This window comes from Xenopus tropicalis, chromosome 4 (assembly GCF_000004195.4).
Source record: "Xenopus tropicalis strain Nigerian chromosome 4, UCB_Xtro_10.0, whole genome shotgun sequence".
NCBI classification, from domain to species: Eukaryota; Metazoa; Chordata; class Amphibia; order Anura; family Pipidae; genus Xenopus; species Xenopus tropicalis.
Genome location: NC_030680.2, coordinates 82,776,998 through 82,804,997, shown reverse-complemented (window position 1 = coordinate 82,804,997; position 28,000 = coordinate 82,776,998). Strand labels below are relative to the sequence as shown.

Here is a 28,000-nt window from a genome sequence, read left to right as displayed (position 1 = left end):
TTGCTTTTCTAGGCCACTTAATATAAAGTATCTGTTGGTTAAGTATTCATTTAGGGGGTATAGTTTTCATTTAGTGCTAGATGTTTTGATTTTGACAATGATCCCAAAGTTCTTACACAGTCCTCTTTGAGCTTCTAGTAAAAGTATTTGATTGGAATGTCTGTCAAAATCCTGTTGTTGTTGACCATGGCATTGAAATGTAGAGTGGAAGAAATTAGAAATAGATTCAGAGCTTCAGCGTTCAAAAAGAAAGTCATCTTGAAATTCGCTTTACATTTGTAAGTCATTCTTCTTTCCAAATCACAGAGAAATAGTGGCACACCTCAGAATTAGTGAATGCTATCTCTACTTATCTGTAGAAGACAAAGAAAAGGAAAAGCAGTCAAAAGACCCATAAACAACCCCTAAGAGTAAAATTTGCTGTATCAAAGGCAGGAAAGTACCTGTTGATTTTGTAGACATAAGTACAAATTATTTTTGTGCAACGTTCATAAGTCATGGAAGCTGGATTTGCTATCAACTCAAGATGCAATACAGGAGAACATCTAAATTTTTTTTTTGCATATTGCTTTGAGAATTCTCATTGAAGGATGTCACAAATGCGTGCAAACACACATGCGCACACCAGCGACTGAAAATCTTCATGCAAAAAATCTTTGTGGTGTGCACAGTGGCGGGTGGGGCATGTGTGTTCACGTGCGTCTGCAAGTGAGATGGGATGGTTTAAGAAGGGAGCCCTTTAATTACAGGACAAGCCAGCCTCCCAACCCTGCACAGAGTAAAGAGGCATGGATAGTGTGGCACTGAGCTATGATGTCATGAACAAGGAAAAACCAAGTAAGTGTCAGAAGAGCTGTGATCCTTTAAAGTGTTTCCTCTATTGGCTCAGGCAAAAGTCTCATCTCTTGAAGTCGGCTATGAGGAATTTGGCAAGCTGCCGAAGCAAGGTAGGAAAGTGAGGGGGGGAGTAGAAGCAGTAAAACTAATACAATATTCATTTAAATGGTGCAAAAAAAAAAAAAAAAAAAAGCAACATATTTAGGAAAATATATAACAATTTCAAACTGAAGATTTTGATTTTGCAATCGTTCCCCTTTAAGGAGATGATGCAATGGAAGATGACAGTAAACAGAATTTATGAGGAGGAACTAAAACCTGTTAGAGGTTAGGTGCGTAGGTTTTGTGTGTGCCTACCCCTTCTACTGCATGAGTATGTGGTCGGACCTTGGAATGCTTTGTATTTCAGCTCCTCCAATAAAAAATATTTATTTACATAATTATATTTTGTACGGTTCTTTGCTATTATGGGTTCTATAAAACAATTAAGGGTTTATTCACTAAGGTGCGTTAAAACGAGCGCTATTTATAGCATGCGCTAAAAATTTTATTGTGTTAATTTAGACGCGATGCTGTTTGCGTTATTTAAGTTGCGAAGACTATTTTCGTGCAGTATTTGACGCAACTCGCGCTAATTAACGCAGCGTGCACAAATGCGAAAAAACGCACGCCATATTAGCCATACACGCCATTACTTTCGGAAAACTACTGTTCTAAAAATGAACGGAGGCTGCATCACTCTAGGGCCAACACAGACTTGAATAAATCACACGGCAAAGTCCATATTGTGTTGCCAAAAGCTCATGAACTGTACTTTTCTATAATTACCGCCTGCCCCAAATAGGTGTTAATTTTCGCATAGACTGATGCGATATTTAGCGCGTCTAAGTGTTTGTGAATCATGCTAATTAACGCATTCAGTTGCGCGCTACTTAACGCACGCGATATGCGACTTAACGCATGCAGTAATACTTTAGCGAATCATGCAGTCTTTTTTTTTCAGCAATTTTAACGCAAAAAAGCATGCGATAACGCTTATCGACCTTTAGTGAATCAACCCTTTATACTTAATTACATCAAGTAAATGTGACTAAGCACATACACCAGTAACTTTATGCAGTAAATGCAGCTCAAGGTCACACCTTCCAGGTTATTTCAATGAATGAACTATAGGATGGTCAGTAAGATATTGTATGAGACATCAAGGTCCAACTGGTCACATGTATCACACATCAACAGACCTATCTATACACTCACATATACAGACTGTATATATTAATACCAATACTAGACTAATTAAAGATCCTTTTATTACTATGGACTTGAATATTATGCTTATCATACATGCCACTCTTAAAGGCACTGTGAATAACCACCTACATTGCTTGAAATAAAGTTTATTTCCTCAAGTTTAAAGGAGTGGCCTCTAGTTCTTTGATCTTTTCTAAGGTGCAGCTATCTGCCTATAATATTCACTAATGTACTTGTACAGAGTATTTATGTCCCCTCGCAAGCACCTTTTTCCAGAGAAAACAACCCCAACCTCATAGCTTAAATCTTCCATCCCCTTTACCAGTTTAGTTGCACGTCTCTGCACTCTCTCCAGCTCATTAACATCCTTCTTAAGGACTGGAGCCCAAAACTGCACTGCATTTGCTTAAGTAGACACTGAGTGACACTGCCTAGAGTTACACAGCTTGTTATCAACAAAAATCTTCAAATCCTTCTCAATTATGGAGGCCACCAATACACCAAATATAAATACCATTTAGTATTTGTTATTTCTACCAAAGCGCATTACTTTTCATTTATCAACATTGAACCTCATTTGCCAGTTGCTGCCCAGTTTTCCAATTTGTCAAATCGCTCTGCAAAATGGCAGCATCCTGTGTGAAACTTAGGGACAGACCCCTGCGGTACTCCACTACCAACACAGGTTCCATTAGAAAATCCATTAGAAAGCCTTCCTGTAGGCTGCACATGTGCGTAACTTGATCCTGTTTCCTGTTCTGAGCTACACATGCCCACCAGCCAATCAGAAGCGGATCTGCCAGAGGGGGGGGGGGAGGGAATGAAACACATGTACAGTATGAAGCAAGGAGGGAACGGAAGGGAGAATACCTTTTTAAAGATGGCTGCCTGTTCAAGAAAACAGATATAAAATGTGAAGTGTGACTGAGTATATATTTGATTAGGTGAGCCAAAAGTGTGGCATTTTTACTAAACAATAGGAGGACTATTGGGCAGTATGCTTTTTAAATTTTGACTTGCATTCTCCTTTAAATGCGCTCCTCACTCCTCTTCCATGACCCCTAACTAATACCAATATAACTAAAGCCCTCTTTTTACTAACTTCCTCCATAAAACTTGAGCTTACCCACCCCTTGCCTATTTTAAACACTCCCCCAGCCTTTTAGCCATTCTTTCCCCTAGCACAGTGGACCCCCTTCCATTGAGGAGCAATCCGCTCTGGTTATATAGATTGTATCCCAAAGAAAAATCAGCCCAGTGCTCCAGGAATCCAAACCCTTCCTTCCTACACTAAGGGGCTGATTTACTAAAACACGATTTTGAATCCGAATTGGAAAAATTCCGATTGGAAACGAACGAACATTTTGCGACTTTTTCGTATTTTTTGCGAATTTTTTCAGCGTCTTTACGATTTTTGCGTAAAAACGCGAGTTTTTCGTAGCCATTACGAAAGTTGCGCAAAGTCGCGATTTTTTCGTAGCGTTAACACTTGCGCGCAAAGTTGCGCCTTTTTCGTAAAAAACTTAAAAGGCGCAACGTTTCGCGCAAGTTTTAACGCTACGAAAAAATCGCGACTTTGCGCAACTTTCGTAATGGCTACGAAAAACTCGCGTTTTTATGCAAAAATCGTAAAGACGCTGAAAAAATCGAAAAAAACCCGAAAAAAATCGCAAAATTACCGATCATTACGAAAAAAACGCAATTGGACGCATTCGGCCCGTTCGTGGGTTAGTAAATGTGCCCCTAAGACTTTAGCCACGCATTGAGCCCCCTAAGGGGCAGACAACAAAATTATCAAATAAAAGATAAGGAAAGATTTTGTTTTATTAAAGTATTTTTCGGCACTTAAATATGCACATTTTCTTTATATAACCTATTTTAACGTAGACCATATATATTTCAATTGGACCATATTATGTGAACTTAGCATTATCATCAAATGTCCTGTTAAATACTGTTCTTATAAAAATTCCGGTGGATACCATCAATCTCAGAATTACAAAAGGACATATTTTACAAAAACTAAAAACAGAGGTTCTGATAAATGTGTCTATTTAATTTCAACACAAGAATTGCACCTGACAAATCAATGAACATAAGTGCTTTCAGAGGTTTTAAAAAGCAAAGTACATGCAAATAACTGCAGAACTGTCTTACATCTAATGCCACTAATTATATGACTATTTGTTTTAATATTTCCTAGCAAACATAAAGTGTATTTTAAATTAAATGGTCAAACACAATACAAATTCTTGCAGGAGCTTAACCAGAACATGTTGCTTTTAATTATAGCTAATGATAGAAAAGGTAACCCAAGGCAATCACCAGGTGCAAATGTATTGGAGACCCTAGCTTCTACTTTCAAGTAGGGATACGACTTCTTAAGTATTCCAAAACAGCCACAGTTCCTTTGGCCAAAATAGCCGCTCGTGGATTGCGGAATGGGTTGCCTTCTAAATGCAGAGCCCTGTGGATCAAAGACAATGAATTTAATTATGAAATGCACACAATACCAATTTTATATTGTATTCTTTCAAAAATCCATACTTAATGAAACAACTCCATGCACTTATTGGACTTTGTGTTGATTAATGCACGTGAACAATGCAATTTATTATTTAAACTATTCTATTTCAAAATCCAGTCTATGTTGTTTTATTTTACAAGGAAGGCACTTTATTTCAAACGTCTGAAACTGGTGTGGTATTAATAGGCTTTTGGCCTACCACTATTCAAAAAATGTAAATAAGCTCTCTGTTTAATATGAGACTTTGAATCTGTAAATTCAATACAGATTAAAAAGTTATCTACAAATGATTATGTTGGGGGGGTGCCAAATTTTTAAGTTCTGCTAAGTTTCTCCAGCGGGCGGTGCTCCTTTTCAGAGAAAACTATACTGGCCTTTATATATTCAGCCCTTTGGCTACTGGTGATCATGCAGGAGTAATACAGTAAAACTTGCTGGGTTTCCTACTCACCTGCACATATGCAAATACAAAATCTATACAAAGGACCCATGGAATGCTAGGAGAAAGGTAGGTAAAATGCCAGCACAATACAGTTCTTTCTAGGGGCCGTTAAAATTTTCTCTAAACAGGAGCACCAACAAGGGAAAAAAAGCTATTTATTTTATTGACAACATTCAAATCTAGCTGGGTCAAGATGTAAAAAAACAGAACAAAAGGCTAGAAGTTAGAAGTTATCACAAAGTCACTAGACCATCAATCCAGGTTCTCTTCAGAAAAGGGTATATAAGGATGAATAACTTGATTTGCTGGGACTTTTCTTATCTGGAGTTCTCCTTACCATTATTTGGCCTAAATAGATATAGTGACAGAAGGTCACTTAAAGGAGAAGGAAAGGCTAAGTCACTTGGGGGTGCCAAAATGTTAGGCACCCCCAAGTGACTTAGAACGCCTACCTTTTACCCCGGGCTGGTGCCCCTGTACGGAGGGAACAGCACCAGCCCGGGGCAGCTGCCGGCGCTTCCTCCTTCCTCCTCGCATGCGCCGGCCGGCGGATTTCGCCGGCAGCGCGCAAAGGAAGGAGGAAGCGGTGTCTACAGGTGCCCCGGGCTGGTGCTGTTCCCTCCGTACAGGGGCACCAGCCCGGGGTACAAGGTAGGCGCTCTAAGTCACTTGGGGGTGCCTAACATTTTGGCACCCCCAAGTGACTTAGCCTTTCCTTCTCCTTTAAGACTATTTTACTCTTTTTGTTCAGAAAACATTTGTTTTCTATTATGCCCTGGATGAAGATCCTGCATTAAATGCAAAGTCCATCATTTCTAATGATCAGTCTTTGTTCAAAGGTCCAAAACTCTAACTCATTCTGCCTAATGCAGCTAAATACTGTAGACTGAAGAATGCAGTCTCTTTGAACAGATTATAAGCAGGCGTAAAAGGCAGTTCCTGCTGCAGTTATGCATGTATATCTCCATTATCAAACAAACTCTCTTGGCCACGCCTTTGCTTACTTATTGTAAAGGGATTATGAAACTTTTGCCAGGGATATGGAAGCTTTTGGGCAAACAACAAAAGAAAAGTGCTTAACAAAACCTGAACATTAATAAAAGTAACGGCCAATTACAAAGGGGAACATAATTATAAATTCACTTCTAAATACTGTCATTAGAAATATAATAGTATATTCCCCATTTAGGGCCTGGAAAATTACAAAACCCAAGATAAAGCTAACTCACCTTAGACTTTCACAGTTCCCAAGAGCCGGAGGGATTTGCAGTAGGTCATTATTTTGAAGATCCAATGTGGACAGCTTGGTCATTTTTATAAGCTGAGTAGGGTCTATTGAGCCAATCTGATTGCTGCTTATAAGAATTGTTTCAAGAGTTGGTATTCTATAAAGAACATCTGGAAAATGCTTAAACCTATAATAGAAACAATAAAATTAGACTCCTTGACAAGTGTCCAAATAGTATCCATTTCACATGCAAAAAACTTTGGGAAAAAAGTGAAGCCATTGTTTATTTGTACTTATCCTATTAACATATTATACCATTATGTATTATTTCTTTGACCAGTGACTTGGTTATATTTGCACTACGTCAACAAACTGCAATCAACAAACTATCTTTTTTTTTTGTTTGTTTTTTGCTGGCTATGTTGTTTCCTGAATTCCATGTCACTTAACCTTGTTTCAAACCTTATAATGTAACTTGATCTATTCAGGGCCCCTTCCACTATATAATCTGTTATCCCCTCTCATATGAGTCCTTGAGTGGGCCCCGTCCCCTGATCCTTCCTGCAGCCACAGGGACTACTCTAAATACTATAACACCACTATATAAGCATAGATTCCTATCCCCCATCCCATTTTTTGAATGGGTCTGGATTTCATTTGCAGCAGAACATCTCTTGTATAGGCCTGGACTGGGCTTCAAAACAGGCCCTAGCAATTTAAGTACACAGAGACAGAGGCCCAAACAGGACCCCACCAGCCCACTAAATTGTGACCATCTATGGCATCTTACAGCAGCCCCTCTGGCATTTGTCAGAATCCGCAGACTGCCAGGGTAGGCCTGCTCTTGTAGTTAGAAACTAAAAAAAGGCAAAAAGAAATGGCTAAACACTTCTGCATACTAAAACATATTGGGGTTGATTTACTAAAGGGCGATAAAACGAGCGCTATTTATAGCATGCTTTAAAAATTTTATTGCTTATTTTTTGTGACTTAACACTCGATTCACTAAAAGGACAGGCGTCATAATTAAGACGCGATGTTCTTTGCGTTATTTAACTTGCAATGAGTGTTTTGTTACGTTAATTCCCGCCGCATGCGTTATTTCCCGCTGCGCACAATATATTTCGCCGCTTGCTATATTAGCGCACGATTTTACGCACGTAACCATTACTTTTGGAAAACTACTGTTCTGATAATTACCATTTCCCTGAAAACTGGGGGCTGCATCACTCTAAGGTCAACACATACTTGAAAAAATCCCACTGCAAAGTCCATGTTGTGTTGCCAAAAGCTCACAAACCACAATTTGTACTGCCTGCCCCAAGTAGGTGTTAATCTTCACACAGACTAATGCGATATTTCGATGGTGCGTTTTTTTGCGCATGTGTTATGCGCCTTAACGCATGCGAAATGACTTTGATGAATCGGGACTTAATTATCGCATGCTTTTATAAGTGTATTTTACCCTTAATAAAAGTAGATCTGAATTATATGTTTAGATTCATAAATGGCAATATGAATACATTTCTGTTGAGTACAAACCTGTTGAAGGAAAGGATAACTGACTGAAGCCGTGTCATTGCTTCCATCTCAGAAGGCAAAGATGTGAGTACATTGTTTCTATAACATAAGAATAAAAATGCCATTAAAGGGGTCTCCACCTTTTCTCACTGCTACCCAAAAAATTATAGATTATGTTCCCCTGAGTATAATATGCGCCATTCAAACAATGTGTATCAATGTGTCTGAATAAGCTGTTTAAAACTTACTGTAATAGCTGCAGTTCACACAAAGGAATCAGAAAATGTTTTCAGGGAGGAGGAGTGTTTCTTCTGTCTGCAGTGTGAGTCACATGGGAGCTCCCCCCCTTCTCCCCCATCCCTCCCCAAACATTCATACCAGGAGACAGCAGCAGCACCAGATCATGTTATGTGTCTGTAACTTTAGCAGCCAATCAGAGGAGAGGCATGAAAAAGAGAGACAGGAAGCAGACATGCACAGTAGCTTTAGAAGCTCCTACTGCCAGTTATCAGCATTACATAGAGCTTCATAGAGACAGGCTTGTGCCTCCACTGACTCCTGCCCTATAGAGAAACGCTATCTTCAGGGGTAATTTTAAACAGTAGACATTTTCTTAAAGGAGAAAGAAAGGTAAAAACTAATTAAGCTTTATCAGGTCTATGTAAATACAGCCACAAGCACTCACAGAAATGCTGCACCGACTTCTCTGTCAAAAGATTTCTTGTGTCTGTAATTCATGTGCCAGAGCAGCTTTCTGCTGTCTCCTCTCCCCTGCTCCCCCCTCCCTCAAGAATGCTAAGAACTCACTCCCCCCCCCTTACAAATGTGGATCTGAGCCAATCAGCAATCAGCAAGAAGCCGACTCATAATCTTACTAACTGAGCATGTTCACTTGGTCTAGGTGTCTGTGCAGGAGCAAGGCATTATGGGAACTTTCTTTACACAGCTCAGTGTTTTTTCTTCCTGTTTGGCTTCTGATCATCTGAACAGGTGAAATATGGGGAGACTTAAGGGCACTATTGAGACAACTGAAGGTATGCCTGCAGCTTGAGATTAACTCTTTATTAGCCTTTCCTTCTCCTTTAAAGAAATACATTACATATTTTATTAAAATTACCTAATCTGCTAAAATAGCTGCATTTATGTGAAGGTGAACCACCCCTTTAAAGAATATTATATATATATGGCATGGATGGCATCTTCTGGTATTTTACGGCTTTTTTTCTGACAGAAAAACTATTGTGATTTCAATTAAGTTAAATGTAAATGACACAGAAATGCACATGTCTATATGATGCAATAATACAGTTAATTAAGGCCACTGTTAATCCTCTTGTGCATCAAGCACAAACATAGACATGCTATAATCACTAATGTTTATATCTCAAAGGCTGCACTTTCAAATGCTCTGCAAAATCCTAGATGCCCAATGTTGCCTCCTATATGAAACAAGAGGCAAAGAAGCTACATTATAGTTGGGGAAAATTGCTGTAAAACCATGTATTAATATATACAATTTTCATGCATTAATACATACCTCATATCAATGTGTGTTAATTTCAGAAGCATACAAAGATTCAGGGAAATTGATGAGATTTTGTTAAAACCAAGGTTGACATCACATACAGAATCTTTCATTTCCACAATCCTGTAAATGCATGAACACAGTCAATTCAATAACAGATTAGAGGAACACTCAGTTGTTAATGTTTGTTCATTCTTTCACCTCCATAATGAAATTACCTTAGCTAACTATATAATTATAACCTTAAAGGCAGGAAATTGCAACCTTTGCAATTTGACAATACATAAAAAAAATATGTTGCTACTGATATAATGATATAAGGAAGTCACAATAATAAGTTATTGTCCTTGCACTTAGCAGACTTCCATACCTTCATATCTTATCCTAAATAGGGTTACACAGGTAACTGGAAAACTGGCATTTCATACCTTGCTGGAACCTCCGTTAGTTGATTTTTGCTGAAATTTACTGTTGTGATAAAACTGGACCCAGTTGCATTGAATACTGCTTCTGGTATTAGTGATGCTTGCTTTTCACTATAACAAAAAACATTATAAGGGTTGTTCACCTTAATTTTTTATTTTGTTGCAGACAACAGAATTTTAGGACTATTTGCAACTGGTGTTCTTTTCTTTATTCTTGCTGATAGGGTATATTTTAAATAAAAATTGAAGCATAGTAAAGGAATTAAAAAGCATTAACAATGAAAACAATAGCTGTTGGGCTTCAGTGATATTAATCTATTTTTTGGTTGAGGTATATATTAAAGCAGTTACTTAGAATAGGTATAAACATGTATATTAATATAAAATAAGAAAATTAATGTAAAGGTGAACTATTCATTAAATACAGGAAAGTTAGATCTATATTCTAATCAGCCAACTACTGTATGACACATAGTGGGCCCTTGCAAACCTCTAGAGGGAGAATGTCAACCACATATCAATTTGGACCCTGCCCTTTAGTATTTTTCAGCCTTTCTGATCAATATCTTATTAAACCCAGATCAGATATTGACTGCAGAGGCCATCATTTTGGCCCCATATATAAGTTAACAGGCTGCCCACTTAAATAAGAGTGACCAAATTGGCAACCAATTTATAAATTGGTAAATTAATAAAGAGTATTTACAATTAGAAATGATGCTTCAGCCTTACTACCACAGTACTAATATACAATCATGTTCCACAATATGTTGTGATATTTAACGTCAATGTTGCCATATGCTAAAATTTTGATTATAAACTGACAGAAAAGGAAAATGCTGAACAGGTAAGACAGCATCATAAGTCTATAAAATACTTTTTACACTTACCAATACTCCAGTGTTTTTAGGGTCACAATAGCATGTGTGTTGACAACAGACTCACTCGGCAAAGTCATAGCAGTGGCAGTAGAGTTTTCATCCTCTTGTGTCTTCACATCTAAAGAGCAGTACAAATAAGCAATAACTTATTGTATCTGACTTACCATCTTGCACCTAAACAATTTTCTTTGTTGCTTTTGACCTGGATACCTTTACAATGTCTGTAGGCAAGTACCATATATTATATATATATATATATATATATATATATATACACACAGTATATACCACATATAAGTCAATGCCCTACCACTTATTACCCTCCTGTTTTTATCTACATAGCTTAGACGTGCTTCCTTTTTGTCTTAACATCTGGAACTTTATCTGTACTATACACCTTTAGTATACTTTTATGTATTATTATAAATTTCTTGCATTTATGCTCCCCCCATTTTGTTACTGTGCAATAGGAAGTTTCCAACTCTGCGTACACGAGTAGCCTTAAGTAAATGATAACTAAAACAATACAAATACTAAAGCTGAGCATGTGAGTCCTTATGTAAGCAATATAACACCATATCAATATTGTTCTGATCTGGAGATTTTTGGTGGTGTCTGGCAAATAAAAAAATTTTTTTTTCTTATTAACATGTCTTCTGTTTAAAAGCATCATTACATGTAATATACTTGCATTACAAAACACTTGTGTATGACTGTATAAATAGTTTACCTGGAACTTGGACTCTGCCTTTTAAATACTTCAAGAGTTCTTGAGTTCCTTTCTAAAATAAAAATATGAAATTATAAAACAGACTGAATAATCTTGTCTATTAATAACCACTATTAATAACATAAAGCATACAGTATATGCTAAAATAATTTCTCTTTAAAGGAGAAGGAAAGGTACAATCACTGGGGGGGTGGCAAATTGTTAGGCACTCCTCAGTAATTGTAATCACTTATCTGATACCCCAGGCCAGTGCTCCTGGTAACAGAAAACTGCACTGGCCCAGAGTACCTGTGAGCAAGCAATCCTCTTCCTTCTTTGCGTGACTAATTTTAACAAAAAAAGCCAGCTTTTTCACTATACTGCTCGTGTGTCAGCCCCGGGATCACAAAGAAAGCAGACAAAAAGGAAGAGGATTGCTCACTCACAGGTCCCCCAGGCCAGGGTACAACGTAGGTGATTACAATTACTGGGGGAGGTGCCTAATATTTCGCACACCCCAGTGATTGTACCTTTCCTTTTCCTATAATTTTGCATTATAAATCACAATTTAGAAATCAATTGCTAAAATGTGTAATGTAGATTTCATATTAAGATCACAGACTACAAAGGATGTCCAATACATGAGCAGGGGTAGATTTTGATTTGGAGCAACCCTTGGCAAACCATGTCTGCTGGTAATTAAAAGAGGGGACAAAAATAATCTCCATTTCTAACCTATATCTCATCTGCACTGTTCATATACTCTTTGGGCAGGTGGAAAATTCAGCTGAATAACACACTGGAACCCACAGGTGGGTTTGGCTGTGGCAAGTTTGCTTTGGCAGATATGTTTTTAATGTAACAATGGGGGCTGAGCAATCTTAAAAACATGCAGACAATACGGTGGCTGTATGCAAGCCTTGATACCACAACAGGTATGAAGACAGGAACAAATAACCCTTTATAATGAAAATCAGAACACCAGAATACCAAAGAGATCATTCCCTGAAAATAACAACAATAAATTTCCAAATAAAAATTATCTATGTAAATCAAACTTACATTTAGAATGTCTCTTCGAATACCTCTCAAGGGGTTGCCCTCCAGCTGAAGAGATTTTAAATTTGGAAGGCTTCCAAGTGTACACGGTAAACTAAAAATAAAAAAATCACACTTTTAATATCACATTTTAGACTTACACTTAACATAAACTGGTCAAGTACATCCTCAAAATAATTACAATTAATTTACAATTGATTCTAACAAAAACACTTTTACATTTGTTTTCCCATTTTATTTAATTTTATTTAGAGAAGTTCCTACTGCATCTTATAAATCTAAAAAGATCTACCTTTTTAAAAGAAACTATACCTTAATGATTACCATAGTTGGTGCAGATACATTTCAGACCCATAGAACATGACTAGGAACAACTGGGTTTATGTAATAAAAGACCGGTTAGACAATAAAAGGCCTGGGCTCAGTAACCCATAACAACCAATGAGCAGGTATTTAATGGTAACCTGTGTTAAAGCAAACATCATACTGCACCTGGGCAAACGTAGATTACGTTTATTACTGTACATATAGGGAAATTAATTGTTAAGGAGAAGACATTTGCTGTATGGAAATGTGAGAATGGAATTACCATGAATGAAGACAGGAGTGCAACCTTATGGGTCTGTTTAGCTCTAAATATACAGTGGTGTGAAAAACTATTTGCCCCCTTCCTGATTTCTTATTCTTTTGCATGTTTGTCACACTTAAATGTTTCTGCTCATCAAAAACCGTTAACTATTAGTCAAAGATAACATAATTGAACACAAAATGCAGTTTTTAAATGAAGGTTTACGTTATTAAGGGAGAAAAAAAACTCCAAATCTACATGGCCCTGTGTGAAAAAGTGATTGCCCCCCTTGTTAAAAAATAACTTAACTGTGGTTTATCAATTTCAATTTTCAATTTCAATATCAATTTCTGTAGTCACCCCCAGGCCTGATTACTGCCACACCTGTTTCAATCAAGAAATCACTTAAATAGGAGCTACCTGACACAGAGAAGTAGACCAAAAGCTAGACATCATGCCAAGATCCAAAGAAATTCAGGAACAAATGAGAACAAAAGTATTTGAGAACTATCAGTCTGGTAAAGGTTATAAAGCCATTTCTAAAGCTTTGGGACTCCAGCGAACCACAGTGAGAGCCATTATCCACAAATGGCAAAAACATGGAACAGTGGTGAACCTTCCCAGGAGTGGCCGGCCGACCAAAATTACCCCGAGAGCGCAGAGACAACTCATCCGAGAGGCCACAAAAGACCCCAGGACAACATCTAAAGAACTGCAGGCCTCACTTGCCTCAATTAAGGTCAGTGTTCATGACTCCACCATAAGAAAGAGACTGGGCAAAAACGGCCTGCATGGCAGATTTCCAAGGCGCAAACCACTTTTAAGCAAAAAGAACATTAAGGCTCGTCTCAATTTTGCTAAAAAACATCTCAATGATTGCCAAGACTTTTGGGAAAATACCTTGTGGTCCGACGAGACAAAAGTTGAACTTTTTGAAAGGTGCGTGTCCCGTTACATCTGGCGTAAAAGTAACACAGCATTTCAGAAAAAGAACATCATACCAACAGTAAAATATGGTGGTGGTAGTGTGATGGTCTGGGGTTGTTTTGCTGCTTCAGGACCTGGAAGGCTTGCTGTGATAGATGGAACCATGAATTCTACTGTCTACCAAAAAATCCTGAAGGAGAATGTCCGGCCAACTCAAGCTGAAGCGATCTTGGGTGCTGCAGCAGGACAATGACCCAAAACACACCAGCAAATCCACCTCTGAATGGCTGAAGAAAAACAAAATGAAGACTTTGGAGTGGCCTAGTCAAAGTCCTGACCTGAATCCTATTGAGATGTTGTGGCATGACCTTAAAAAGGCGGTTCATGCTAGAAAACCCTCAAATAAAGCTGAATTACAACAATTCTGCAAAGATGAGTGGGCCAAAATTCCTCCAGAGCGCTGTAAAAGACTCGTTGCAAGTTATCGCAAACGCTTGATTGCAGTTATTGCTGCTAAGGGTGACCCAACCAGTTATTAGGTTCAGGGGCAATTACTTTTTCACACAGGGCCATGTAGGTTTGGATTTTTTTTCTCCCTAAATAATAAAAACCCTCATTTCAAAACTGCATTTTGTGTTTACTTGTGTTATCTTTGACGAATAGTTAAATGTGTTTGATGAGCAGAAACATTTAAGTGTGACAAACATGCAAAAGAATAAGAAATCAGGAAGGGGGCAAATAGTTTTTCACACCACTGTAGATGCATAACAATTCATGATATTTTTCAGTAATTGTTGATTTGGGGCCCAAAATATTTATGTACTTTCAAGTATTTTGTTTGTCTAATGGCGTCCCTATTATTAATTTGAAATGAAATCTTGCAATCTTACCTTCCAAGATCATTGTTACTCAGATCTAGTCGCTCTAGTCCATTTAGTAATGATATTTCTTCAGGCAAAACCTTCAGTTTGTTATATCTGAGCTCTAAGACACTTAAGGAGCTCAAATTCTGTAGATGTTCAGGGCCCAGTGTTTGTATCTGGTTGTTACCAACATGCAATTCCTAAACAATAAAATTCAGATGGTCAATTTGAACATTTTAATTGTTGTATTTTTGACTAGCCACAGGTGCAGTAAAAACAGCATGTGTCAACCCCCAAAATAATTTTTTGCCTAATAAAAGGAAACTTAATTCTAAGCAACTTTGCAATAAACATTCATTACATATTTGTAATGGTTTTTAAGTTATTTGTTTATATAATTGCTATTAGAATCAGTGTCTGCCTGTCCATTCTATTCTCTGCCCTGGTGGCTCTGGCATTTAAAACAATTTAACACAAGCCAGCAAATTTTTCAGACCTATCTTGCTGGAGGAGCCTGGAATTTGCAACACTGTTTAAAAAGTAACAACCAGGCTTTCAGCAAACTTTTAGGGCCATTACACACACGGGGAGATTAGTTGTGCTGTGCCAAATCTCCGTTGTCGCGGGCGACTAATCTCCCCACAATGCCATCCCACCGGCTAGAAGTCACTGAAGTTGCCTTGAGAGGAAACTTCGGTGACTTCCACAAATTGCGGCATCCCACCAGTGATTTAACTTCTAGCCGGTGGGAAGGCATTGCGGGGAGATTTGTTGCGGCGCGACTAATCTCCCTGTGTGTCAAGCCATTAAAGCACTAATAATTTTTAAATAATTGATACTGGAAAGTTGCTTAGAACTATGTTTTCTTTTATTAGGCAAAAAATTAGTTTGGGGGTTAACATGTCCTTTAATAGACAATAAAATTACATTACAACTGGAACCATACATGTTTTATTGTGTCTTTATCACTGTCCACTGCAAATACAATTATTTCCCCTTTGCTTTGTTTTTCCTAGCTTAAATATTTTACTACTCCCTGTTCCTGGGGACATCTGACAACACCCTTAGTTTGCTGTCTGTTCAGCGACTTAATACAGGTATGGGATCCATTATCTGGAAACTCATTATCCAGAGGACTCCAAATAATGGAAAGGCCATCTCCCATAGATTATTTTAATCAACTAATTCAAAATTTAAAAAGTGATTCCTCTGTAATAACAAAACAATACCTTGTACAGGTATGGGACCTGTTATCCAGAATGCTCTGGACCTGGGGTTTTCCAAATAAGGGATCTTTCTGTAATTTGGACCTCCACAATTTAAGTCTGCTAAAAATTATTTAAATATAGAATAATAGGATTGTTTTGCCTCCAAAAAGGATTAATTATATCTTAGTTGAGATCAAGTACAAGGTATTGTTTTATTATTACAGGGAAAAAGGAAATCATTTTAAAAATTAGAATTATTTGCTTATAATGGAGTCTATGGGAGATGGCCTTTCCTTAATTCTGAACTTTCTGGATAAGGGATCCCATACCTGTACTTGATTCTAACTAAGATATATTAGTCCTTATTGGAGGCAAAACAATCCTACTGGGTTAATATAATGTTTAAATTACTTTTTAGAAGACGAGGTATGGAGATCCAAGTTATGAAAAGATCCCTAATCTGGAAAGCCCCAGGTCCCCAGCATTCTGGATAATATAATGTGTCTAGCATTTAAGAAAATGCTAGTAAATGATTGTTTACCAAACGTCTGCAAACCTATGTTATATTATGCATGTTTGTTACACTGAAAGGCCAACAGTTAAGTGAAAAAAAAAAAAAATCAGGAGCACACTGGTACAAGCATTAGGATTTTTTCTGGCAAATTGCTTTTTTTTTTTTTTTTGTAATATGGGTATAGGGTCTATTATGCAGATTGCTTGGGACCTGAGGCTTTGACTTTTGGCATAAGGGTTTTTTTTATAATTGGAGTAATAGGATTATATGCATAATGATTTATTCAGCTTAGTTTGGATCAAGTACAAGGACTAAGGAAATCAATCAATTAAAAAAAAAATTTAAGTATTTTTTTTTAAAGGAGAAGGAAAGGTTCAATCACTGGGGGATGCCAAATGTTAGGCACCCCACACTTACCCAATACCTGGCTGGAGCTCCTGTAAGCAGAGAACTCGTGGTATATGCAAGCAAGTGATCCTTTTCCTGTGTCTTGCCTCTTTTTTTCACTCTACTGACAGATTTTTCACTCTACTGCACATGTGTCGCCCCAGGATTTTGATGAAAGAAGAAGGGAAGAAGAGGACTGCTTGTATGTACCCCGGGCCGGTGCAGTTTTCTGCTAACAGGAGCACCAGCCTGGGGTATCAGGTAATTAATTACAATCACTGTGGGGTGCCTAACATTTCTACTTAAATCTACTGGACCTTATTCTAGTTTGAATTACTGATGCCAATGCCCTTACAAATGACAATACCTAAGCCAATGCAGAATGCTTGATTTAACCTTTCAGTTGTAGAATAATTCATATTACCTGTACCAACACACCCAGTAAAGTTAGTATTTGGTATATAGTTCCAAATACCAATTAAAAGTTACAATATTCTGTGAAGAATATAAAGAATTTCAGAGATTAAAATGAATTCCTATTACCTTCAGTTTGGTTAGGAAGGGGAGTTCTGGCAGATAAGTCAGTTTATTCTGTCTTAAGTAGAGCTGTTCCAGAGATTCCATTCCCGCTACTGATGCGGGAACATTTTCCAGGAGATTAGATGTGCAATCCAGTTGTTTGAGATCTGAAGGAGTTATCACACATACACATTTTAGCCATTGTGTCATAAACAGCAAGAATAATTTTCAGAACGTCATACAAACATTTTTTCACAGTTAACTATTACACTGAAAAATCAAACAAAAAAAAAACCATCTGAATCATATATGTACCTACTTTTCTCCAAGTAATGATATTTGGTACTCTCTCAAATACTCAAGAAACTACTACTCTACTTCTGCCCCCAAATCACCCCCATATAATTATTTGTTTCAGCCCATGATTTGCTCTGCACAACTACTCTACTGAGGCATTATACATTTTATTGCCAATAGATTAGTCACAATAGTTCAAATGACAACGCTATATATATTCTGTAGAATGCTTTACAATACCCAAGGAAACAACCCAAGAAGATCAAGCTTAGCTTGATCTGACATCAGTTTAATGCCTGCACACTGCTCCTTGGAACAGCTCTTGGCTCATATTACAGCAGGAATGGAAGTGGGGAAAAGCAAACTGAGCAGGCTCCTGCCATTCCCTGAAGGATTTTGCTGAGAGAAGGAAGTTTGAGACAGAAGGTAATAAACAGAACAGAACAGAAGGAAATAAAATGTGTTGTTTCTTTTCACAGAGGACTCAGAGCAGCAGTTCTGTAATTGGCTGTATTTATATAGACCTTTCTGATTACTAAAAAACTTACTACTAAGTTTTTCCCTTTCCTTTCAACTAATTTCCGCAGATGAAACAGTTTCTGGAAACCATTTAATAACTTGCTGCAAACTGAAAATGTAGCCTTACTAGCTGAGAAACTAAAAATGTATTCATAGTATCTGCGAGACTGAAAACCTCATTGCTTTACAGAAAGTGATTACTATCATATCCTAATATCCTTAAGTCTCTAATGACATATCTGGAAAGCAAATTTAATAATATGCGGTGGAAATTTTAATGCTGCTCATTGTTTTCAAATACACAATACTGTCTACATAAACATCTACCTTTTTAACATGAAATGAGCATATACCACACACTCCCAAGGTATGTCAATGCTGACATACATAGCAGAATATAGAGCCAAAAAAAATTGGCCATGAATGTATCACAAAAACTTACATGATTTAGAAAATGTAAAATGTCTTCAAAAATCTGTTTAAAGGGCTCTTTTCTAGGCCATACACTTAAGAATAGAAAATGTATGTGCACATAATAACTCTTCAGCGTATACCTTAATTAGAATTAAGGTACATTTAATAATGGGGCATAAGAAATTGCACTTTTTTTTTTTTTTAAACAGATTATTAGTTCTGACAAAGACTAGTGAAGACCTGAGTACATAAGATATTAAAATAAGGAATACAACTTATGTTTTAACCATATAAGAGAGAAAGAAAATTTACTTTTCATTTTTCCAATTTCTGTAGGTAAAGCCGTCAGTTTGTTAGAGGACAAGTTAAATTTAACAAGACCAGTAAGTTGACCGACACTGCTTGAAATGCTCCTTAAACAATTGTTGGAAACGTCCTGTAAGCAATGATGATAAAAATGCATATTATTAAGAGAGAAACTTAATGGTTATTATTTAGAAAGAAAGCGATTCGGAATAATGTATTAGTGTTATATCTGTCTTCAGGCATGACTATCATAACTCAAATATACACAAATTATTTTTGTGTAACCATGAGAAATTATAGATCCTAGTTCATTTTATCATATAAAGTACATTTTTAATACAACAAACCAGTACATCCTTATAACAGACTTCTCTGTCTCTAAATGTTTAGAATGGAACAGGACAAAAATGCAAAAATGCAGCAAAAGGGTAAAATAAATCCTGATTTTATTACTGCCTTTAAGACTGGCTTGGATAATTTCTTGGACAAGCATAAATTGTCCAAGAAGCACAGATTGTGTCAAGACCATTGTTTCCCTACCCAGACGTGGGCGACCATCAAAGATAACGCCAACTGCAAGGCATCTAATAGTCCAAGAGGTTACAAAGGAACCCAAGGTTACTGCTAAGCAACTGAACGCCTGTCCACCATCAAGAGAACACTGAACAGCAATGGTGTGTATGGCAGGAGAAAGCCAATGCTCTCCCCAAAAAATATTGCAGTCCATCCTCAGCTGCTGATCAGGGTCATTCAGATCGATTCAGCACCCCCAACGGCCTACCTGACCGATATCTGGCCTAAAATTGCGGACCAAAACTGCCCAGATCTCAATCAGCAGGTTAGATTTTCCTGTCGGATCAGGGACCGCATCGACTCATTGATGCAGTCCTCGGTCAGACAGCCCATATACCCACCTTTTAATTCAACTGTTTTGCCCTAGGGCCGAACAATCGAATTAGCCCAACATTGCCCACCTTCTGCCAGGTGGGCATATCAGGAGAAGATTCGCTCATTTAGCGACGTCTGTAGATGAGTGGATCTTACTATGTATGGGCAAGAGAGTGCAGGACAAGTCTTGTGATGCAGTTCCTTAACTCACACGGGCATTCCTTTATGAAAGGCTCGATCAATGTTATATCTGCCACAAGTATACCATACAAATGAACACAAAATAAACTTGTCTGACTAAGCTACCGATATGCTGAAATGTTAGATCATATTAAAGGGCATGTCAACCCAAACCAAATTAAACTTTTGCCAAATAAAAGAAAACATATTTGTTTATTTACCTGCTATTAAAAGCAGTGTCTTGCCTGTCCTTTTCTATTCCCTACCCTGGTGACATTTTGAAACACAAGCCAGCATATTGACAGACCTGTCTTGCTGCAGGAGACTGATCTTTGCAACATTGTTTAAAAAATAATCACCAGGAGTTTGTCAAATACTGCTTTCAATAGCAACTACATTTACAAATAACTTTTAAAGCACTAAATAAATGTAATAAATTCATATTGAAAAGCCATCTGGAATTATGTTTTCAGAGTGGGATAAGAACTGGTATGTCTCAGGTAACGACCACAAGATATAATGTATGTATATATAATCATTTAATGCCACAAAAAGTATTGTATGTAAGTATGTATTATTAGATGTTTACTTGTATTACAAACAAAGAAATATAAACCAAAAAAATTAAAAAATGCCAGGTGATATCTATAATTAATAAGGCCTATATTTTGACATAAAGATTGCAGTACCCAGGATAACTGAATCAGCACAAATTAAAGCTCAGTATGAAGTTAAAAAAAAATGCCTGCAAAGTGGAAAGAATTACTTTGTTTGCCTTTGTTTGGAAACAATTACTTTTTAACTGCACCTCTAAAGGTCCCCATACACTGGCAGGTCCGCTTGCTTGGCGATATAGGGAAAATAGCCAAACGATCAAATTATAATAATGGGCATAGGTAAAGTCGGTCCAGGGACTGCATCAATGAGCTGATGCGGTCCCTGATCCAACTAGATTTTCTAACCTGGCCGATCGAGATCTGCCCGATTTCAGGCCAGATATCGGTCTGGCAGGCCCGTCGGAAGTGCCCATAGACAGGCCGATATCGGCAGCTACTATTGGCCCGTGTATGGGGACCTTTAGAATGAATGCCCATATGATTTCATCAGGGTTTATAATTTTTATTTTCATACCAACATATTTTATAGAAATGTGCTTATATCACTTTAAAAACATTATTGGCAAGGTTCAAATAAACCATTACCACCCTACTTACCCATGCCATGTCTTGCTATGCTAAGCAAACAAAAACCTGATAGGCTAAAAACAGTGTTTACAGTGGTGCTTGTTTTCGGGGGGGTGGGGGGTGCTCCTTCCCCTATGTTTATTGTGTCAATTAACCCGACGACCCCATGGAACAGCTATTCTCTGTGCCAGTTCTTTGTTTTCTTTGAGTATTCCAGGTGGGTGTCGATCCCACTCAGTACTGAGCACTGGACTATAACTATACAGAGAGGTTGCATGTATCTGTGGATTCTCTACACTTCAAACTATAACATAACATGTGTGTCTGTTTTTATAAAGAAGAAAGCCAAACTGAGAGGGAATGCAGTTCCTCTGAATTTCTCCAGCAGTTAAGTGTGATTGGGGTTAACAACAAAAAAAAAAAAGATTTATCAGAGCAGGTTTTTATTTTTATCTGCCCAAAATGCATAAAACATATTGATAGGTAAACACAATTAAATAGATTGTAACACAATTAAATAGATTGAAGGGTATGAGATAAAATAAATCCTTAATAACTGATGGAAAATCCTTATGATAAATACCAATTGATTTACAGTAATATTACTTTTGTATACTGTGGTCTGAACTACATAAAATACACTTACTAATTCTTCCAAAATGCTTAAGTGCCCAATAGAGTCTGGTAATTCTTCCAGTTGATTGTGCTGAAGAAGAAGGCTCTTCAAGTTCTGTAAATGCTGTAGCTCTTTTGGCAGTTGCTTAATTTTATTGTGACTAGTAGTTGGGGAAAAGCATAAATTATTACCTAGCTTTTAGTATCAGGCATAAAGTGCTTTTAATATAATAATAAGACGTTGATTATTAAAAAGCACAAGATGGCTTTGCACAGCTACAATAAGTTATACATTACCTGATATTTAGCTTCTGGAGGTTTGTAAGCTCTTTTATAGCACAAGGGAGTGATACAATCTGGTTATCATGTATCTATGAAATGAGATAGAAAGATGTACAAAATAATAAACATTCTGAGTACATATGAAATTAACATAGCATTTTAAGCCTGAAACTATATATGAGCTTTTTTTTTTATGAGGCATTTCTTTTGGGTGCTTTAGCACCATGCACAAAAACTGCAGCACTAATTTCCCATGGTGACCTGTCATATGTTGTATAACATTCAGTTGTTATAGATAAATGTTCACTTCACTGCTTATTAAACTGACATGGAATAAACCTAAATGGAAAGTTCAAAGTGCCATTTAAAGTAGGAATAGGGAATCATAAATAATTAAACCAATATATAATTCAGAAAATTGTGTGTGGTATGACATTTTATATAGAAGTATTCTGGCGGTGAATTTAGGGAATAATTTCCTTCTGATATGCATGCACACTGAGCAACACATAAAAACCAATAAGCACATTCAACAAATACTTACATCTAGCACAACAAGGGCAGGGAGAAGACTGATATCTTCAGAGAGTAACTGTAGTTTATTTGACGCTAGAATTAACTTAGTGAGATCTGTCTGTTCCCACCATCGGTCACTTCCACCAAAATCCACATTCTGATGTGCTTCTGGGGGGGTATCCACATTTATTCTCCAGACGCTTACAGGAACTAAAGGGTGTGTTAAAAAAAAAAAAAATAGTAACCAAATTTTCACATCATACATTTCTAAAGCTGGCTATACATGTACCAATAATAATATTTGAAACAAAGTTGACAAGTGTATAGACAAGTATATAGATAAAATGCCATCATAACTTTTTTTTAATTTTTTTTTTGTTTACTGATTTTCTTTCATTGTACAAAATTCCATATTTTTCTTCATTATTTGGTTGAGGTTTACAATGAATTTATCCTTAGGCAAAAAGATATTGATTATACATATATTTAATAGCCAATAAATTTTTGAGCCCCTTCAAATTTCTAAATATTTTATAGGTCAGTGACCCTAGTCACCTTTCGAAAGGATCTCCCTAGGCTGATGTACAGTTTGAAAGCTAGTGACTTTGTAACAGAAGCCATGACATTCATGTTCTAAAATTACAAAGTAGCAACTATGTAAATGAGTGGAGAAAAAAAATTATTAGACGATTAAATATTTAACCCTTCTCAAATTTGGTTTCCCTTAACCTAGGATAACAGTAATCAGGGGCATGTGGGGAAACAATACAAACCTTAATCTGAGATAAAACATTATATTTATTAACATGCATTAATACCCTAAAATGGCAACAAGTTAAATTGTTATTACACCAGACTCACTACCCCCTTTTTAACATACTATTGCAGATAAAGTCTGCTAGAGGCCACAAGCAGCATTCAAGAGGTGGAACCCACCATACTACTTAATATCATAGGGCTCACTTACGTCCGCAAGAGACATGGGCAATGGGCTTTTCCCACCAGTGACTTGAGCCTAAAATCACTTTCATCAAAGGTACCTGCATCAAAATGTGCTCTTCACACTTCCATATAGTTGTTCTCTGTGTTGCTCAGTCCTTCCTGCCTTCCATTCCAAATGAGGCACTGCTGTGCCTACTGACACAGGGGAACCCTGGAGTTACCGACACCTCCTGACTTGGTGGTAGCTACATGGTTCCCTCAGCAACTTGTGCCAATAGGTGCAGCACACTTGCATCAATAGAATAGGGTGCCAACATCACTCGCACTCCAAACGCCGGTAAGTATGGCAAACAGACTGAGAAAATATTCAGCACAACTGCGTCCCATTTGCAACAAAGCACGTGCACAGTTGCGTCCATATTATGGAATCAGATGCAACTGCAGTAGGTGTCAAGAGACGCACCATCTTGTGTCTGCAATGATGGTGGAATTGCGAGAACAAACAGTGCACTCTGAGAAAAAGGTGCATTGTGGGGAAACTTGTCGAAATTGCTCTTTGCGCTCTGGGTCTAGGTAAGTGAATGTGCCCTTATATGTTTCCATAAAACACAAATGGAAAACCAAATGCTTAAACCACCCCCTGGACAACAGGTCTTCACTATTTGCTTAACAATTTAAATTAATAAATATTAGCTATAGAAACTAACAACAATATCTTAAACTTGGATGTGTTATATTTATCAACACACAAAGAAGGCCTCATGATGCCACTATTGGGAAAACAACTGTTATACCAGGCTCTCTATCCCCTTCTATCACATACTATTAAGGCAATTGGGGGCACCAGGCATCACTGAAGATGTGGAAACCCCCCAGACCACCTTATTTTACCAAAGAGGTAATCGTGGAATACTGCCACAGGACAGGAAGTAACATACCACTGGAAAATTGTTTCCCCCAAAAACAAATGTGCCAGGTTTGTGCCACTGACTTAATCATGTAAACACTTCCTGCTGAACACGTGGGTGCATATGCAGCAGAAAGACAGACACACATGCATGTCACACACCTAATCGCAATATACAATGTCTGTATTACCCAACGCACTAACACATATTCCACAACCTAACAAACCGCAGACGCACACCAAAATATAAGAACTGAAGGCGAGCAGCACCACATGGACTTTGGGAGTTGGACTGCAATTGCCCATAGACATACGATCAAATTTGGGCGGAACATTATATTAGGCACAACCAGGAATGAACAGAACTCAAGCCCCCAGTCTTCTGTCCCACTGGCAACAATCTTACTACTAAAGCCTAAAAGCCTTACTCCCGCCTGCCCCGTAACCATGTGTGACTAGAGGCAACACCCTCACCATCAGTCAGGCCTCTCGCTGAGAGGTTCAGCTGGCCGCTCTTCCGGGCCGCCTTGATTAGTCCGTGAGGCACAGCCGGTTCTTGTTCTTTGGGGGCTCGAAATCCGGACAACGGATCCGGAGCTTTCCCTCCTCTCCTGAATCTAGACATTTGTATAATAACTACTCGTCCCTCTGCTGCAGAACTCAAAGCCGGTTTACAAAATGACAGAAAACAAACAATCCAACTTATTCTCGATTGGAGCCACTAGATGGCAGCAGTCCTAGACTGAGAATCTAACACGTTGGAACAAAGCAGAGGTGAAGTACCTGAGCTTACTGCAGCAAATAGAGACATAAGCAGTGTCGGACTTGGACCCCAGGGGCCCAACACAAAATCTAAGACCATGGGGCAACTCTCAAAGTCTCTTTTATTTACATGCTAGGATATATTCTTCCATCTATTTCTCCTCTTTGTTCCCATTAAGAAATAGGGAATGACCATTAAATAAATGCAAAAAAAAAGGCCAATTGGTTAGGAGCAGGAGGGCCCACTGACCTTTGAGCTCACTAGGAGTTTTCCTGGTATCCTGGAGGGCCAGTCCGACACTGGTCATAAGTGAACATAAGCCTTATAATACACAACAGCCATAATATTTTGTAAATTATATACTTATACAGTTTGGTAATTTCCCTAAGGGACCAAACCGTAAAATATATACTTATAAACAATGCTTAGTGAAGTCATTAGTTATAATCGGAGCTTAGTGATGTAGTTTCTGTCACATGCCTCACTAAAACTTGTATATTATAATAAATAAAGTACCAGCTGTTGTAAAATATGAGGATATTAGAAGTCACCTCGGAGTTCCATGCCCCTTATAAAAGCACTCGGCATTCAGCCATGTGCTTTTATATGGTTGTGGAACTCTTCTGTGACTTATAATATCCCTATATTTTATAATAGGGGGTAGATTATTAACTATATAATACACAAGAGCCATGAATATCCTGTAAATTATAGATTACAATTATAAATGGTGGTGGTCACCATTACTGATGTCATTGGAAATAAGCAGTACTTATCTTAGTGATGTAATTTGTGTCACACGACTAACTAAAACTTGTGTATTAAAGTAATAAAAGTACACCGTGTTGTAAAATATGACTAGTATGACAGCACTCAACCCCAGCCTTGTGCCTTAATATAAAACTCTGATATGACTTCTAATATTCTATAAATGTACAATATTTCAATATTTCCATATATGAAAAGCAGGGACAATTTGAGAATAGCCATTCAAGTTTCAAAAGCTATGGCTTTATGTATGTTTAGGATGGAAAATATTACAGAGGCAGGTGAAACCACAAATGTACACCAGGGGGGAGCTATCAGTCAGTTACATAAGTAATTTGTATCCATTATGTTGAACAAAAATTCTTAAAGGAACAGTAACACCAAAAAATGAAAGCGTATAAAAGTAACTAAAATATAATGTGCTGCTGCCCTGCACTGGTAAAAGTTGTGTGTTTACTTCAGAAAGTCTACTATAATTTATATAAATAAGCTGCTGTGTAGCCATGGGGGCAGCCATTCAAAGGAGAAAAGGCACAGGCATATAGCAGATAACAGATAAAACACTATTGTATTCTACAGAACTTATCTGTTATCTGCTATGTAGCCTGTGCCTTTTCTCCTTTTTTCCAGCTTGAATGGCTGCCCCCGTGGCTACACAGCAGCTTATTATATAAATTATAGTAGTGTTACTGTAGCAAACACACCAGTTTTACCAGTGCAGGGCAACAGTGCATTATATTTTTATTACTTTAAAGCTCTTTCATTTTTTAGTGTTACTGTTCCTTTAAAGGATGCATGTTAAAATTTTAAAGAATCTATGTTAAGAAAGGTGACTTTTTTTTCATTGTAAAAAGTTCCCTTTAACAATGTGCCTGTGTCCTAATCAGTTTACACGGTTTGGATTTTAAAGTAGTGCTGTTTGGTAAAACAATTGTGAAGCTTGTCACAGCAGAATCTTTCCCTGGGAAGCACCTCTGGCCTGACTCCCTTCAAAAAGACAGAAGCAAATATCCAAATGGGCTTAATTTTGCTGGGCCAGGGCCCTATTGCCCTAACTACTACCCACAGCCCGCATCCATCCTTCGGTAGAGGGTGCCAAAGGCAATTCTTGGAAAAATGTCATGTGACAAAGACTAGTGGTACCAAGAATAGCCCCTCAGTGTTGTCTTTACAAGGGCTTGTCTTCCATCCAGAACTGTCAGTGCTGAACTTACCAGACATATACTAATAAGATTACTTCAGTAAAATGGTCACATGCACTGTTTATACTTTCTAGCAAAAAGGTCTTTAAGCTTATAAAGCTTAATTATATCTCCACTTAAAGATTGTGATATAGAAAGCATACAGAAATCCTTTAGTACATGTACAACATATAAATATCACAAACATGCAACCCAGAACTGCATGCGGCTGCATTGTGATGGTAAATATGACTGCACGAAAGTCACATATCCAACCAATGAGTTTGTGTAAAATCAAAAAGGTATCCCATGTCTGGCCTGTATTTAATAAATGTTGCACTGACTTGGTTGCTAACATATGAAAAAAGATCTTGGTATATATTTTAAAAAAATGCAGTTGCTTTCTAAACACTGCCTTTCACTAAGTTATAGAGTAAGGGCAGATATTGAGAACTTACTATAGAATGGCTCATCTATTTGGGATTAATCAGTATTGTGTGTATTACCACAAGTGTCCATGTTCAGTGTCGGACTGGCCGACAAGGAAAACTTCCGGTGGGCCCAGGTGTCAATCGGCCCCCTTGCTTTTAACTATTTAGCCTATTTCATGGTCATTCCCTATTTCTGTATGGGAACAAGGAAGCTTGATATATGGAAAAATAAAGTATAGTATGTAGAGAAAAAGGGACTAGGATAATAAAGAGTTTGAGGGAGGAAAGGAGGAGTTACTTTTGATAGTGGTCCAGGGATTTCATGGTGGGTCCCATGGTCCAGGGATTTCTGGTGGGCCCCTGACATCTCAGTCCAACACTATGTTTCATGGACAGCAAGCAGTATTTTACTTTAC

General features: G+C 37.6%; 1 protein-coding gene across 3 annotated transcripts; it reads right to left on the bottom strand.

Moving 5' to 3' along the window:
- Positions 1-3: 3 nt before the first annotated feature.
- Positions 4-25,182, bottom strand: lrrc40 (leucine rich repeat containing 40). 3 transcript variants are annotated; one of them, XM_031900053.1, is made up of 16 exons: positions 24,916-25,182; positions 22,621-22,802; positions 22,092-22,165; positions 21,826-21,955; positions 18,934-19,057; positions 17,416-17,558; positions 14,791-14,963; positions 12,409-12,499; positions 11,368-11,419; positions 10,647-10,755; positions 9,760-9,867; positions 9,344-9,454; positions 7,828-7,905; positions 6,287-6,472; positions 4,414-4,555; positions 4-353 (listed from the first exon to the last, which is right to left on the bottom strand). In XM_031900053.1, exons 1-15 carry the CDS (start codon positions 25,064-25,066, stop codon positions 4,450-4,452), a joined length of 1,818 nt encoding a protein of 605 aa, XP_031755913.1. In that variant the 5' UTR covers positions 25,067-25,182; the 3' UTR covers positions 4-353; positions 4,414-4,449.
- Between the last annotated feature and the right edge of the window lie 2,818 nt (positions 25,183-28,000).